Genomic DNA, 15802 nt, shown 5'->3' with positions numbered 1-15802 from the left:
CGTTATGATCCGACAAGCCCGAAGTGACAATAATCGGGATACTTCTCAGTGATGACCGTAGTTTGAGGAGTTCATGTATTCACTATGTGCTAATGCTTTGTTCCGGTTCTCTATTAAAAGGAGGCCTTAATATCCCTTAGTTTTCGCTAGGACCCCGCTGCCACAGGAGGGTAGGACAAAAGATGCCATGCAAGTTCTTTTCCATAAGCACGTATGACTATTTACGGAATACATGCCTACATTACATTGATGAATTGGAGCTAGTTCTGTGTCACCCTATGTTATAGCTATTACATGAGGAATCGCATCCGGCATAATTAACCATCACTGATCCATTGCCTACGAGCTTTTCACATATTTTTCTTCGCTTATTTACTTTTCCGTTGCTACTGTTACAACTACTACAAAAACCCCAAAACTATTATCTTTACTTTTGCCACCGTTACCTTTATTATCATACCACTTTTGCTACTAAACACTTTGCTGCAGATACTAAGTTATCCAGGTGTGGTTGAATTGACAACTCAACTGCTAATACTCAAGAATATTCTTTGGCTCCCCTTGTGTCGAATCAATAAATTTGGGTTGAATACTTTACCCTCGAAAGCTGTTGCGATCCCCTACACTTGTGGGTTATCATCTCGCCATCTCTCATGGCCTTCCCACATCACTTCGTAACGAACAGGGTTCTGGCATCACTCAATAGTATTGGACAATGATCTGATGTGGCCGCTGTCAAATGGGTTGAGTCCACTAGGGGAAATCTTGCTCCCCAATTTGCATTTGTGAGGGCTCAATCAAGACGCACCCTGGTATACGTTCCCCCTGTTACTTTCTTCTCGAAGGTCCAAAACCTGCCAATATATCCGACGTCAAGTAACATACAAACATCGACGGTGTCACAGAAAGCCAGAGTCTGAGCGTTACTCCTCTCTCCTACGCCCTCGTGCTCTTCGGGGCGCAGAACCTCATTGAAATCCCCTAAACACGGGAAATATCTGGTACTCTCACCCCTAGTATGCTCCCGGTGCTCCAAACTCGACAGTACATTTTTAAATGTTCGAAAAATTCTGAAAAAAATCTTTCATAATTTTTTGAGCATTTAAAAATGTGCTACCAAGTTTGGAGAACCGGGAGCACCCTAGGGGTGGGAGTACCAGATATTTTCCTCCTAAACACATCCACACGGAAGGTTGCTAGTGGTACTGATGTTATTCAGGGTGTCCCAAGTTTGATGGCTGAGATCGGTCTGGGCCTCTCTATATACAACAGTGCACCTCCATGGGTCCTGACCCTCTTCCAATACTGAGCAATCGATATGATACTCCAAGTAACCAAGAAAATCAACTTTCGTTTCATTATTCTAGAATACACCAATGCCACCACTTCTTCCTCTACTATCAATTGCAGAACCATTATCATAACCAAAAGTACTTGCTAATGCCTCTACCCTCGAGCCTTTTATCTGAGTTTCAATGATACACAAAAGGGTAGGGGCAAATTTATTCATGAACTCGCGAATTTCTTGAACTGTCGCGGCTTTACCCCCGCCGCGGCAGTTCCAATAGAGTGCACTCATTGGGCTTGGCGGCGCCCCTCTAGGGAGCCCGCCGGATGTGTTTCACTATAACATTGCCTTCCTTTCCAACTGAACTGGTCCTTGATCTCTTGGGGTGTGGTACATCAGGTGATGGAAGCGCAAGCATGCCTTCGCATGTGTCTCCGCTGAATACAAGCAGAATTGCAGCTACCGAAACACTCCCAACAGCAGATGTGTGCTTGCTGTTAATACCATCTGCCGCAGAGGTTCCAGCCCCATCTGAAATTTGCTTCCCTGGATCAACCCTTGCGGGGCGCCCCCGTCGAGATCGATTCATCCACTGCCATCCTTGAAACCCTAGCTCGAGAAGAAACTTTGGACTGTGAGAGGACCCTAACCCAACGACCCCTCCGGCGGACCACCAAGGTCGAGGAACGGTGCAAGGACCGTCCCTTGGTCAACCCGAGTCCGAGTGGATTCCACAACGAGGCACAACGGGGAGGAAGCAAACACTCAACGATGGCCGTCGCCATTGAGAGGAGGCAAACCCTAGGAAAGATTGAAAGAATCGCCCGGGACACTTTTTTTTAGACAACTAAACTCAAACTTATTCATTTGAGTTCTCGGCCGTATTCTGCAGCCCATGTGTACCGTGGGCTTACTTCCCCAACAGCACGCACTGCATCGTGCGAACTCGCCCCCACACACACCGCCGCCGCCGCCAGCACCGACGCCGGAGGGCGGCCGGAAGATGGCCTCGCTGGCGATCCCCGACGAGCTACTAGTGGACATCTTCCTCCGCCTCGCCACCCCAGAAGACCTCATCCGCGCCTCCGCCGCCTGCGTCTCCTTCCGCCGCCTCATCGCCGACCGCAAATTCCTCCGGCGATTCCGCAAGATCCACCCCCCGCCCCTCCTCGGCTTCCTCGACCCAGTTGTTCACCGCTTCCACCCCGCCGTCCGGCCTCACCGCTCCGCGCCGGCGGCCGGCGCCGTCGCCCTCGCCGCCGACTTCTCCTTCGCCTTCCTCCCCGCCCCCGGCCCCCCCCCCCCCTTCACCTTCCTCCCCGCCCCCGCCCGGGACTGGTCCGTGCGGGAAGTCCGCGACGGCCGCGTCCTCCTCGACAGACCCCGCCGCCACGACTCCGGTGATGGGTTGGATGCCCTCTTCAAAGAGATGGTGGTGTGCGACCCCCTGCACCGGCAGTATCTCCTGCTCCCCCCCAATCCCCGACGACATGGCCGCTCCGGTTGCGGACCACCTCATGATATATGGGCAGAGCTTCGCCGAGACCTTCCTCGTCCCTCCCGGCTACGACGACGAGGAGGAAGCTGCTACAGCTACGGCGGAGACGTCATTCAGGGTGATCTGGGTGGCGCTGCTCCAAGCTAAGCAGATGGCCGTCGTCTTCTCTTCCCGCACAGGGCAATGGCGAGCCCTGACTCGGAGCGTCTCGTTGCCTCTACCGGATTTCACAGGGATGGTTCACTTCAGGTCGCGCCATTACGCCCATGGCTGCTTCTACTGGATTTCAGGTGAAAAATTGCTGGTGCTTGACATTCAGAGGATGGAGTTCTCCATGGCCGTCCACCCACCCTGTGCCAGAGCTCCGAGCGATGATGTGGCCATCGCAGAGGCAGGCCAAGGCACGATTCGGATGTTTGTGCCTACACCCAACACAGCTCGCCGCAGTTTTACGGTTTGGCGAAACAATGGTGGGATTTCCACCCAGTGGCAGTGGCAGATGGAGAATGAGACAATCTCGCTGCCTTCTGGGTCCTTGCTCACGGGTGCAGTGGGGAGGCACTTGCTCCTATATCATGTCGGAAGCTCGTCGATCAGGCGAGGCTGTTACACGCGCGGCGTCGACACATTCCAGTTTGAGAGGGTGTGTGGTTCTGCTTCATTGCCCAAACCGTCTCATGCATATTGCAACTTTCCACCGTCGTTATTATCGGCACCGACAGTGTCAAGTGGTAAGCTCTCTGTTGAATGCCAGAAACCTCCTTCCCTTCATATCACGACCACACAGCTTACAGTTCAAATGGTCACAATATTTATCTCCCCAAAACAAAATATTTGTCATGCAAAATAATACCTCTTTTCCTTAGAAATCCCAATTGTTTTCAGTTGACACCTATGTTTATCTCCTCTTCATGACATCTATCTTGAGTTTTTTCTTACTGGGACATCTATCTTGAGTTGTAGCTCCGCGTGTTGGGGCACTTTATTTCATCTATAGTAAGTTACTAAGATTCCGCACAACCCGTAGTGATTTACATCAGTACTTCCTGTCAAAAACCCAACTCTGTTTGCCTGCACGCAGATGTAAACCTTTTTGTACCTTCCCCTGTTGGCAGTGCACTTTTGTGATTCATGCTGCCATTAGTCATTCGAGTTGATCCTCTTTGGTATTGAACTCTGATAATTGTACAACCAAGATATCTCCTTTGTTTAGCCTACTGTTGCAATGGAACCTAGGAACCGTCTACCGGATTGCCGTTGGTGCTTTCTATGTGCAAATGTTTTTTCCCTCTCCTTTTTGTATGTGCTTCCTTCTTTAATTTCTTTCTCATGCGTGGCCTTCCTTTGAAGCATGGAAACACACAAATTGGAGTACTACACATTTCGCCCTTGGTTGCCCTTCCTTTGGAGCATGATTGAGCTTAACTGCTTTAGCTAGTACCATTAAGAAAAAAAATGCTTACAGAACTTGGTTGAATTTTGTGAGTACAGAATTGCTGGATTTGCTACCGGGTTCTCAATTCGTAAGTTACTTGCAATTTCATTAAACCCTGATCACATTACTACTGTTTTTCAATCAACATAGAACCATTCGAATCTCAAGGGCACTTCATATATAATATATAACCTAAAGACTAATAGTTGCACGCCATAAAATAGAGTGATTTCAGCCTTGGCAGAGTGCAACTTTAAGTGAAACTGTCAGACAAGTGAAAATTAGCATTAGCTATTCTTCAGTCAGTGATAAACAGCTTGCTGGACAGTACTCAACACAATTGCCACAAAATATACAAACTCCGAAATCAATAATATAATTAAGCAATTGTTTTCTTTTAATATCCATTTCAAATCTCCAATCCGCTTGTGTGAATGTAACGGCGTGAGCTTGTGCAATGCAGCCACACCCCACGCTGACGTCCAGGGAGAGGGGGGCGCTGTGCGGGTGCCTGAACTACAAGAAGCCGACCCTGGAGGCATGGAAGTGCACGTCCTCGCAGCGGCCGCCCAGCTCTAAACTCCTTGTTCGTCGCGGGTGGTGTAGCTCGAGAGGGCGTGCAAGGAGGCGAGGGGCCTGCAGGTACCAGGGTGTCGAGGAGGACGACTGCGGCCAAGGGCAACAAGTCCTTCAGCTGGAGGGGCTGCTTCCCTTGGTTGTGATAGCTGGTCTCAGATCCTTTTGTGAGTTCATTTTGCCTGATGTGCTGTGCTGGTCTTTTGGTTTGTGCAAGAGTTGGGATTGCGGAGCTTTCACCGCTGTACCATGTTTGCTCTTTGCCGTCCCGTGCAACTGTTGCTTGATGACTGGTCGACAGTGAATTAGTACTCCCGGCTGATCTTTTTTACTTCGCATGTTAGTTTTGTCTTTACATTACAGTTTGACCGAATTTGTAATGTTGAAAAATATCAGCATCTACTATAGCAGATAAATACAGTATGAGAAAAGAATACTATTCCATGATGGATCTAATGGTACATTGATGTGGTATTGTGAACATTGATATATTTTTTCTGTAAACCTTTACTTGCTTTCTTCATAAACTGTGCAATCTCCAATGCACAGAAAAGGGCGGGACTGAACTTGATGTTGGGAAGTAACCGACGGCAGTAACATGAAATTCATCCAATATGCGAATGAGTACATAGCAACTCCAAAGCTGGATTCATTTTTTATTTGTGACATCAAGTGGTACAAGTCATGCCACAGGAAATTCAGAAGAGAGAATGAGTTGCAGGCAGGATGATTCCCAGCCTCGTGTTATCAGCGCTCTGGGTCTGCCATTAGGGCTGGGATGCTAGAAAGTTCCAAAAAAAACTGGATATCATTTATACCGCATATAACAGAGCAAGCACACCTGTAAACTTTGGGGGGCAAATATGGTTTGTATCAGTAGCATGTGGAGTATGTGTAAAAACTGAAGAGGGCGCGGTTCAAAATGAAATAAGAGAATGAAGTGCAGCAGCTATTGTTGTTACCTTAAACGGAGTAACTGTAAATTAGGGGTACTGTTATCTTCTACTAGTATTGATGGTTTTCAGCACATTTGTATCCAAATGGAGTAAAAACTCAAACTGGATTTCGGCTTTACTGAACAGTGTTGAATTACCGTAAAACTCCTTTATCTTTTCTCTTTTAAAAGCTAGTCCCTCCGTTTTAGAATAGATGACCCAACTTTGTAGTTGGGTCATCTATTTTGGAGGGAGTAGACTGCAATGATCTGATACATGTCCATTAGGTTTTAACCAATGGTCTGCTGCTGGAACTGTAAATTAGTAGTGCTATTATCTTGTGTTGACGGTTTCGGTGTCAATTGCTTCAATTTCAGCACACTTGTAACCAAATGGAGTAAAGACGTTTACCTTTACTGAACGGTCCTAGATCTCAGGGTTGAATCACTGTGAAAATTCCCTCATTTATGCCAAAACAAAGGTCCACAGCAGCCAGGCAGGTCTCTGACGGGGACCGAAGCTTCGATCTGAGCATGAGCAGTACCGGTCAATCATTCTGGGTTTTGATCCGGATCAAGGCAAAGGGAAACACGGCAGCTCGGGCATTCAACCAACCAACCAACTGTAAAGTCCGTGCGCCATTAACTACACTGTCGTCGGTCCTGCATGACTTATTGTTCAACACGCACTCGTCTTGATCCTTTTTTACTTACTCCGTAATACAGAGTTTATTTACTGCATCCTCACAGTCACAGCAGACGATTCAGTGGATTTTGGCGCAAGTTCTGACCGAAGAAGAAGAAGAAGGAGGAGGAAAATGTGCAGCCTAGAAGGGAGGGACCCCGCCCCGCCCCGCCCTAGAGAAATGGCGGCTCCGAGCTGACCACCATGCCGAGGATGCCGCTCCAGTAGCTGCTGCTGCTCTCTCCGTCGCCCGAGACCTGGCCGCCGTGCTCGGCCTGGCCATTGCCGGACTCGCCCCAGCACTCCAGTGCACCGTGCGCACCGACACCGGATCCAGCGAGCAGCACGTCTGTGAGGCCGGCCCCGACGCCAACGGTTTCTTGGAACCACGGCTCCTCACCGCAGCCAATGATGTGCTCGTCTCCCCTCTCCGCGCCTTCCAGCCCTTGCATCTGCTGCTGGCGGAGGAACCTGCGCGCACTGTCCTCTTCGCGCTCCGGATCATCGCCTCTCAACCTCCACGTCGTGGGGTCGCCCTCGGATATCCCAAGGCTGACGCTGTTATTGTTACCGATGAACGTCAGCGTGGAGGTGGGTGACTCCAGGTCGAGCTTCGCGGCGCCCTGCCATGGCTGCAGCAGGCCGAGGCACGGGGAGGCGGCAGGCTCTGGCAGGTTTATTGGGTGCAGAGGGACTGAGGTTGGCCTGGAGGCTGCTGCGCGCATCGTGGATTCTCGAGCCAGGCGCCCCTCGGCCTCGAGCCGGGCGCTCTCCCACTGGGCCATGTGGCTCAGGCTCGCCGCGGCCTTGGCTGATCTGACGTCGTCTGCGGTGCCCACGGGAGCTCCGCTGGCGGCCTTGTGGGTGACGGGGTCGATCCCCATCTTGGCCAGCCTCTTCTTGAGGTGGGTGTTCCAGTAGTTCTTGATCTCGTTGTCGGTGCGCCTCGACAGGTGCGTCGCGATGGCAGACCACCTGAACAGTCCCAGGAAGCAAAGCTTAAGAGCTGATCATACTCATGCATTATTATTGCTGGACAACATAAAAAAGACAATGCCAGCCAAAATTCTTTATTCTGGAAGTGCAAAAAATCAGGAGGATTCTGAATATACAGAATGAAAACGCTGACATTTTGGTGCATTCAACACTACAAATTATTCGTCTTCTATTTTGCTTTCAGATGTGGTAGGAGTGGAATGCATATACATGGAATTTTTTTTCAAGCAATTACAAGGTCAGAGACTCTGCACTTGATCTTAGCCCTGAAAAAGGATGCAGGTAAGACATTGATGACGCGGCAACAGAAGGATCTCTACTACTCTGAAGGGAGCTTAAGTTGGTAACTGTGCTGTAATAATCCGAGTAAAAAAAAACTATACGTGAAAACAACTACACACCTGTTGCCGAGAAGAGCATGAAGCTGGATGATGGTCTGTTCTTCCTGCAAGCTGAACTTGCCCCTCTTGATGTCCGGCTGCAGGTAGTTGGTCCATCTCAGTCTGCAGCTCTTGCCGCACCTCTGCAAACCTGCAAGATGTTGGTCGAACCCTCACCAACCCCGTAGACGCCTTTGATCCTCAGCAACCGGATGAAATTCAAGCTTTTGTAGACTCACCGGCCTTGGAGGGCAATGCACGCCAGCTCCCGTGCCCATGCTCCTCGATGTGGGCAAGAAGCTTCTCGTCCTCCTCCGGCGTCCATGGACCTTTCTTTAGGCCGACCTTGTCACAGCATAGCGATCGCCCCATTGGAGTAGGCCCGTAATATGCTGCTGCCTTTCGGAAGCCAGGAGCTGACAGCTGAGTGCAGAGGAGCTAAATAGAGCAGCAGCAGGAGAGGGCAAGTTAGAGCTATACATCATTAGCACGATATGAAGGTATGAAAACTGAACTTTCCACGCCTTATCATCATGACATAAATGCCCTTTTGACCGTTTGGTTTTGGCGCAGGTTACTGGGTGCAAGAAGATGTACAGCTCCTCACCGATCAACTGAATGTAAGAGTAACAAGCAAGTGACTTTCAGTTGAGTATGAGTTTAGCATTCAGGTCCACGGCTATGGCCCTCGAAATAAAAGCTGCTATAACTCCAAGCGGTGATTGGACCCCTCTACTATGACACCAAGTCTAGGTTGGTGAGACCGTAAGGTAATTTTCTTTTTGCCTGAAGTTATTGAGGGTCAATGTTCGTTACGTATGTTGCTTCATTTTGGGACGAGTCCTCTTAGAGGAGCAACCCATTTGGTACAGCCATTCTGGCAGTCCAGTACAAAACATAGGCTTGTTAACATGCATTGTCTACCAATGCTTGGAATTAAGGATTTCATTATAATATCTCAGAATGAACTGTTTGGTGTACAGCTGTAGATGGAGGGTTTGTTTCTTTAGCAAACGCCGTTTTTTTACTGGTGAAGCTCTCCATGGATTTGAAGTTGCTTTCAGTAATGGCACCAATGCCAAACTTCTTTTTTTGAATTTATTCCACGCAAAAAAAAAACTTGAAGCGAGAATAAACTAATGAACTAGAAAAATTAATGCTTTTGTGAGATGCAGGAAGATACTGGAAGCCTTACAGTTGAAAAGGTAAAAAAGATGACACCTGGATAAACGTGTGTTAGTATGATATGGGACCATTAGGGCAGTGAATGGTCAACATCAAACTACATGAGTAGCTTTACTTGCAGTTCTGTGTAAGGAAACACTTACTGAATAGTGTGGGAAAATGGGAAGAACACAAAATGATCAATAAACGTAATACTGCACACATATAAGACATGGATATAAGAGCTGCACTATCCACTCTAGAGAAGTAGACAGGATAACATGCAGTCTCAACCTAAAAATACATTCCCAGTGTATGAGTATGATGTGGGAGTACCTCAACTGAAGTACTGCAAAGAGAGGGCGGGAAGAAGGATACCGGAACTATTTCATGACAAGAAGCATTATTCAGCCTAAGAAAAATAAGCATTATGACATCTTAAAGACATTATTTGTGTATATAACAGCACAGTTGCACTGTGTTAGAATAGAGAACATGTGAACAAACTAACTGGAGACAGGTCAGGGATGAAACACTTACCTCACTGCGAAGGAACTAAGGACATCCATGACCCCATCGAAATAACTATGTAACATTGCATTATTCAAGATTGTGGTACAGGTTCTTCCATCTGCACATGGCTTTTCAGACCAGATCAACCTCTCGTGCCAGTGGAAGATTGTACCATCTTGTTTATCACCTTGGTTGCTTCCTGTGAAGGAAAGCTTGGACGATCTGCTGGGAAGCTGTTGTTTACCGCGTCCCTTCTGTGTCACTCACTGTCTGACTAACATGTTGGCCTGAACCAAACTTGTCAATGGAACAATGAATAAGTTCACATTGTTTCAGTGGCATATAGCTAGAGATTTAACTGCAGTTTCAAATAAAGGCCAATTAACAACTGTTATCACGATGAAATTGCTAAATAACACAAATCATGAAATCAGACACTGCTAGTCTGCTTCTTTGAAGCTATGGCGATTTGATAGGTGGCATTAATTTGCAATCAGCTTAAAGATTGCAGGCATAGGTGGAAATTATTTTCATTAAATTTAGAGGGTCCTGGACTGTTGAAATTTCCAGCACAGGATTACATACCAACAATAACTACAACTAGTAGATTTGCAACCATACAGATAAAGTGATTTTTCAAAATATAGTAATCCTATGGGTTTGGAAAAGTACATGTGATTCCAATGCAAATACCTCTTCTCAAATACATCTATTATAAAGACATGCACTGCAGGATATTAGTACGGATGGCACATAAGGCACTTAAAAATCTACTCTCAGACAGACTGCCATAATATTATGCATAACCTTGATATGACTGTGCATAAAGGTCCTTACAAAACAGTCACTTTTTCAGCAGACATCTTATTTGCAGAATATCATTGTCCATAACCTCTTCTACTGTAATATGTAAGTTGTGAAAAAGTGATATGCATACCTGGAGGAACAATTGATTAGTGAGAACTGACGCTGGTGTCCTGTCATGTTAGTAAATAGGGCAGCTGTTATGACTATTGTAATCTAGACTAGAGAAGCCGATGGACCAATACCAACTTGTGTGCGTCATACTGAACCAACAACCAGTATTAGATGGTAGTAGCAACAACAGACAAGAACTCGTGGAAATTTGTGCGTACTTTAACCCCTGCCACTTGCGCATGATACAACGTTAGCATGATATGCACAAGTTGATTTTATTGTAAGCTGGAAGGTTCCGGACAACATAAAAGCCACCAGCTATGCAATGAGTGCAATAGAATTAGCAAAAACTAAGTAGAAGAACATAAATAAAAGCACAACAAATTGTAAATGACAGGAACAGACCCTATGAAATGTTGCGCAAAGATCCACACTTTCACACTGCTACACATATGCACCCTACATACTAGTATAAGTCTAGATCCACCTGTGATTATGAAGATGTGCTCTAGCTAACTAATATGGCGGTAAAACCTTTTCAAACAACTGACAGTAAAAATTTATTAGGCAGAATATGCGATCAGGGTCCAGAGGTTCCATCTGGTCTCAGTGACAGTTCAGACCTAAGCATACCATAACCATTTTGCCAAACACCATTGCTTCTCTAACGTGCTCTGACAGATCACGGATGTGGGGGATAGCAATGTTAGGAAATTGAAAGAGGTGCAAATACATTGGTGTTACAAAGCACCAAAGCAGGTTGAATGAAGACGCTAAGTAAAACTAACATCAAATTTTATCATGATAACTTGATCAGCATTGTCAAATGAGCCATGCAGAAGCTCCTCATCAAAGTACATTCCCTGAAACATACACAACACAGCTCACCTTACATGAGAAGAGCATCACACTTGTTGAACCTCGGAAGACCCTGACCCTCTGAATATGCCATCCCGATAGCAGCCTCACCATCCTTCCCTACGCCCATGTAATAGAGTCTCCAATCATACGGCCCATCCATTTGCACCAGGCACGGGGCGCCGACCCCAGCGACGTCCCACTCATCATCATCCTCCGACGGGCGCAGCGCTGGTGATTCACTGCACCGCCTCCAGCCTCGCAGCCCGTCCTCCGACACGGCCAACCCAATGCTCACCCCGCCATTGCCGTCCAAACCCTCGTACGCCATCATGTACCGACCGGCGGCGCGGTCACGGACGACATGCCCCTGCCGCACACCGCCTTCATCGAACGATCCAGGCCCGCCTCCCTCGAGCACCTTCCCCACCCTCTCCCACCGGATGCCGTCCCTGGACCTGGCCACCCCGACCGCGTGCCTCTGGGACATTTCGTCGAACGAGTGGTAGTACATCCGGAGGTCCCCGTCGGCGTGCATCACCACCTTGGGGGCCGCCGCGCAGCGCTTCTCCCAGCCCTGGGGGTGGTCCTCCCCGACCCCGAGCAGCGCGCCGGTGTGGTGGGCCCCCTCGATGCGCGCCCAGTGGCGGCCGTCCTGGCTGATGGCGAGGCCGGGCAGCGCGGCGACGTCCGCGGCGGGGAACGGGGACGACGCGAGGCGCGCGTCGTTGGAGCCGGTGTAGTAGAGCCAGTACACGGCGGAGGAGGAGGAGGGCGGGGGGCGGCGGGACGACGCCGGCGCGTCGGGGCCGGAGATGACGAGCACGTCGCCCGGGCGGACGGCGGCGGTGTCGAAGACCCACCAGTCGGCGGAGGGCAGCAGCGGGTCGGGCGCCACGGGCGCGCTCCAGCGCAGGCCGTCGGGGGAGGTGGCGAGGGAGATGCGCGTGTCGGAGTGGTACCAGAGGAGCCAGTCGCCGGCGGGCAGGCGCTTGACGACGGGGGAGCCCGCGCCGCGGAGGAGGAGGCCGCGGGAGGAGGAGGCGGCGGGCTGGTGGTGGCGGGCCGGGGCCTGGCAGCGGGTGCGGGAGGCCAGCGGGCAGCGCGGCGGCGGGAGGAGGTTGGCGAGGAGCATGGCGCCGCCGGGTGAGAGCGCGAGCGTGACGGCGGCGGATTTGGATGTGCGGCGAAATATCCAACGGCCGGATGACAGAAAGAAACATCACGAAATTCACAGCCTGTTTGGTAAACACGAGTTTGCACAAGAGTGTTCATGGAGGGAGTAGTCATCCACGAGCGCCTACGGTGACTTTGTAAATTTCAAAATGATATGCCGGCTCAGTTTTTCGGAGGTGCTCATAAATGTAGAGTCTGTGTGCGTTCTTAGAAGTGAGTATATGCACGTGTATATGAGTGTTTTGTGTCTGTACTGATGTTGAAAAAAAAGGAGGGAGTAGTCATGGGAAGTAGATTTTACTCTCATTCCCTTGTTTGGTACTCCCTCCGTTTCTTTTTAGTCTGCATATAAGATTTGGTCAAAGTCAAATTTTGTTAACTTTAACTAAATTTATAGAAAAAAGTATCAAGATTCACAAATATGAAATCGATATTTTTAGATGCATCATGAAATTAATTTTCATACCATACAAGTTTAGTATTGCAAATGTTGATATTTTTTCCTATAAAGTTGGCCAAACTTTATAAAGTTTGACTTTGACCAAATCTTATATGCAGACTAAAAAAACGGAGGGAGTATATGATGAGAATTAGCATGGGATAAAACTTTGCTCACGAATTAACAAGGTACCCTTGAGAAGAAATAGGTGGGAATTAGCTTCCTCAACTCCTATTTCCCTCCCACTTAAACTCCCATCCCTTCTAATGAAACATCTCGCGTTGGAAGACATGGGTGCTTAGATATTCTTTTATTTAACACTATTTTCTTCTAGTCTATAATCGCCTAGGCAAGCGCCGGGCATTGTACATGCCCTATTAGTGGGGAGGAGTATGGGAAATACCCTTTGGCTTCTGTATGTAATATATATACATCCTATATGAGGATTTTTAAAAAAATAAGTAAACAAAAAAGTCAAAATAGTTCAAATGTATTGTTAGATTAAACTTGACTTACTTGCGCATTAGTATATAAATTTTCACAAAGAAGAAACCAACGTTGACCCGGTTTTCTTATTAATAATAAATAAGAATACTCTAACGGAACTGATAAAGGGTAGCTGGGCAGCTGGAAATTGTGAAAGTAGAAAGGACGCTGCGATTAATAGCGTCCAAGTCCGGCCGCTGTTGCTAAAGACGTCCAGGGGTGGACGCTATTGTTAGTAGCGTCATGTGTTTCATTACGAGCCAAATCCCTTGAACTGGCAGCCCCAATGCTCTATCTTAACTTATTCCCTTGACTCGGCCTCTTTCTTGTCAATGATCTGTTCTTTCCTTAGCTCAACTTGTTTCCTCGATTACATTTGGTTTTTTCTTGGCCAGACGATGAGCCTAAAGCGAAGACATGAAAAAAAATTAGGATGCTCCCATTTTCCCAAGCTTTTGCTATTTTACATATAAGTTACCAGTACGACAGTAGCTATATACCTGTTTGATTATTGTTAGTTGTGGATGGTGTCCCATTCGGTTTCCTTGCATTCTCATCCATGTACATCGGTGTTCTCTTGTGTTGATGACGCCCAAGTATTTGGTTGCAAAGAGAACTTATTATATGATGGATTCACATTTATTAAACATTGTCTAGCCAATGCCCGCGCATTTCTTTATACTCAACTCCAATTGTGGTGCATGGCCAATGGTTCCGGATCATCATCTGAACACTAGCTAGGTGCGTCATCGAAATCATGCTCATTGTCATCATCATCATGTCCAATCAAAGCATCATCTGGGTCTGTATTATCATCCTGATCATAAGGGCCATCGGCAGTACTTGTTGGTTTCTTGCATTACCATGACTACAAGATGGAACATGTGACATGTCAAAATCACGAGCACATGTACTACAATCCAGAGATGCACAAAATGGGGTTTGTTGCAATGATGAACACATTGCACTTCCGTGCCTTTTCCCTTCCCTTTTAATTCAAGGTATGTTGCTTCCACCGCTGACTTGGCTCAATGTACCTCGATTTGGTGTGAACTTAACACGTAACTCTATCGCTTGCCATGTTTCTCAGGACCTGGTCTTCTCAAGAATCATGTTCCATCCTCTTTCCTCGTATACTGGAATTAATTGAAAATCATGTTCCATGTTGCACGAGACCTGGATATCCATGTTGTTTCGATCACTGCTATTTTCATGTCTAAGTCCTTGACATATCTTCTTGATACCTTGAAAAGTTGTTTCCTCATATGCTGGAAATGTGACTTTGGGAAGAACACTATACTCCATACCCATGGATCCATGTTGCACTTCCCATCCACATACGTTAGAACAATTAACATGTTCTCGGATTCACCTGCAGACATGAACATGTAGGAAGTGAGTTATTTACCCAAAACCATCACACTTGGGGCTAGGGTAACAACTTGGTATCAGATTTTAGCCAGGCCACAAAAACCCACCTAAAATGTGCCTAATCCATAACAGAGAGCACTGATTGTCGGATTTACTCGCGAAAACAGCGATACTGACAAGTTGGGCCCACCTGTCGGGCTGAAGTGGCATGCCTATGTGGACAAATGCGCCGAGGTGGACATGGGTCCCACATGTCAATGACCCAACGTCTCCTTTTTTTCATTTTTCATTTTTATTTCTACCTCCACTTTCGCATGGGCATTTCATCAAACAGGTCCTAGATGTGCCGCTGCCTCCTGGGCAGAACCAGCGATGTCATGGAGGAGCTCCGTACAGGCCGGAGTCGGCGGCCGCGGCGGCGCCACCACGCACGCCACGCCGTTCAAGGTTAGCCGCGCCCATCGGGGTGGCCGACGGTGTCCTAGACTAGGAGGTACTCACTATGTCGTCTCTCGACTAGGTGGATCGGGCCCCCATGGCGGTACACTCGTGGGCCAGTTCGGACAGCCCATGACGAATACAAAAAGGATTCCACAAGACTTGGCGCAAAGACAAGGACTCTTCTAAACCCTAGGCCTACGGTGCATATATAAGCCGAGGCCAGGCTAGTCAATAGACAATCTAATATTCATTAGATAAATCTTGTGGTAGACACATGTACTCTGTACTACACCCCATATGAATACAATCAAAAGCAGGACGTAGGATTTTACCTCCATCAAGAGGGCCCGAACCTGGGTAAGATCCCGTGTCCATGCTACCATCACTCCAAGATGCCTAACTTAGGACCCCTACTACGAGATATGCCGTATTTAATACCAACGTTGGTGCTTTCATTGAGAGCCTGCTGGATGATCATCACGGATTGATGGGATGATCAGGTGATATTTTTCTAATCAAAACTGTTTTGTACAGGTTAGTTTTTGCAAGGATTATTCACGGGTTTGCAAACTTGGTCCGCAGATTAGGTTAAGATCAAGGTCTAAAAAATGTGTTCTACCCCGGTCCCTTGATCGGCTGACGGC

General features: G+C 47.8%; 3 protein-coding genes across 6 annotated transcripts; 1 reads left to right on the top strand and 2 right to left on the bottom strand.

Annotated features, from left to right (window-relative positions):
* Window positions 1-2180: 2180 nt before the first annotated feature.
* Window positions 2181-5236, top strand: LOC123047361 (uncharacterized). 2 transcript variants are annotated; one of them, XM_044470900.1, is made up of 2 exons: window positions 2181-3517; window positions 4685-5236. In XM_044470900.1, exon 1 carries the CDS (start codon window positions 2184-2186, stop codon window positions 2931-2933), a length of 750 nt encoding a protein of 249 aa, XP_044326835.1. In that variant the 5' UTR covers window positions 2181-2183; the 3' UTR covers window positions 2934-3517; window positions 4685-5236. The 2 variants fall into 2 exon arrangements, with proteins under 2 accessions (XP_044326835.1, XP_044326834.1); XM_044470899.1 differs by having other exon boundaries at window positions 2595-3517.
* A 1101-nt stretch (window positions 5237-6337) lies between these two features.
* LOC123047359 (transcription factor MYB106) lies at window positions 6338-9722 on the bottom strand. 2 transcript variants are annotated; one of them, XM_044470894.1, is made up of 5 exons: window positions 9497-9722; window positions 9293-9368; window positions 8032-8230; window positions 7814-7943; window positions 6338-7391 (listed from the first exon to the last, which is right to left on the bottom strand). In XM_044470894.1, exons 1-5 carry the CDS (start codon window positions 9550-9552, stop codon window positions 6590-6592), a joined length of 1263 nt encoding a protein of 420 aa, XP_044326829.1. In that variant the 5' UTR covers window positions 9553-9722; the 3' UTR covers window positions 6338-6589. The 2 variants fall into 2 exon arrangements, with proteins under 2 accessions (XP_044326829.1, XP_044326831.1); XM_044470896.1 differs by lacking the exon at window positions 9293-9368 and having other exon boundaries at window positions 9497-9692.
* Window positions 9617-12498, bottom strand: LOC123047360 (uncharacterized). Of its 2 annotated transcripts, none has more exons than XM_044470898.1 (2): window positions 11276-12498; window positions 9617-10446 (listed from the first exon to the last, which is right to left on the bottom strand). In XM_044470898.1, exon 1 carries the CDS (start codon window positions 12378-12380, stop codon window positions 11277-11279), a length of 1104 nt encoding a protein of 367 aa, XP_044326833.1. In that variant the 5' UTR covers window positions 12381-12498; the 3' UTR covers window positions 9617-10446; window position 11276. The 2 variants fall into 2 exon arrangements, with proteins under 2 accessions (XP_044326833.1, XP_044326832.1); XM_044470897.1 differs by having other exon boundaries at window positions 10407-10613.
* Between the last annotated feature and the right edge of the window lie 3304 nt (window positions 12499-15802).

This window comes from Triticum aestivum, chromosome 2B, assembly GCF_018294505.1.
Source record: "Triticum aestivum cultivar Chinese Spring chromosome 2B, IWGSC CS RefSeq v2.1, whole genome shotgun sequence".
Classification (NCBI taxonomy): domain Eukaryota; kingdom Viridiplantae; phylum Streptophyta; class Magnoliopsida; order Poales; family Poaceae; genus Triticum; species Triticum aestivum.
This window is presented reverse-complemented; position numbering and strand designations above follow the sequence as displayed.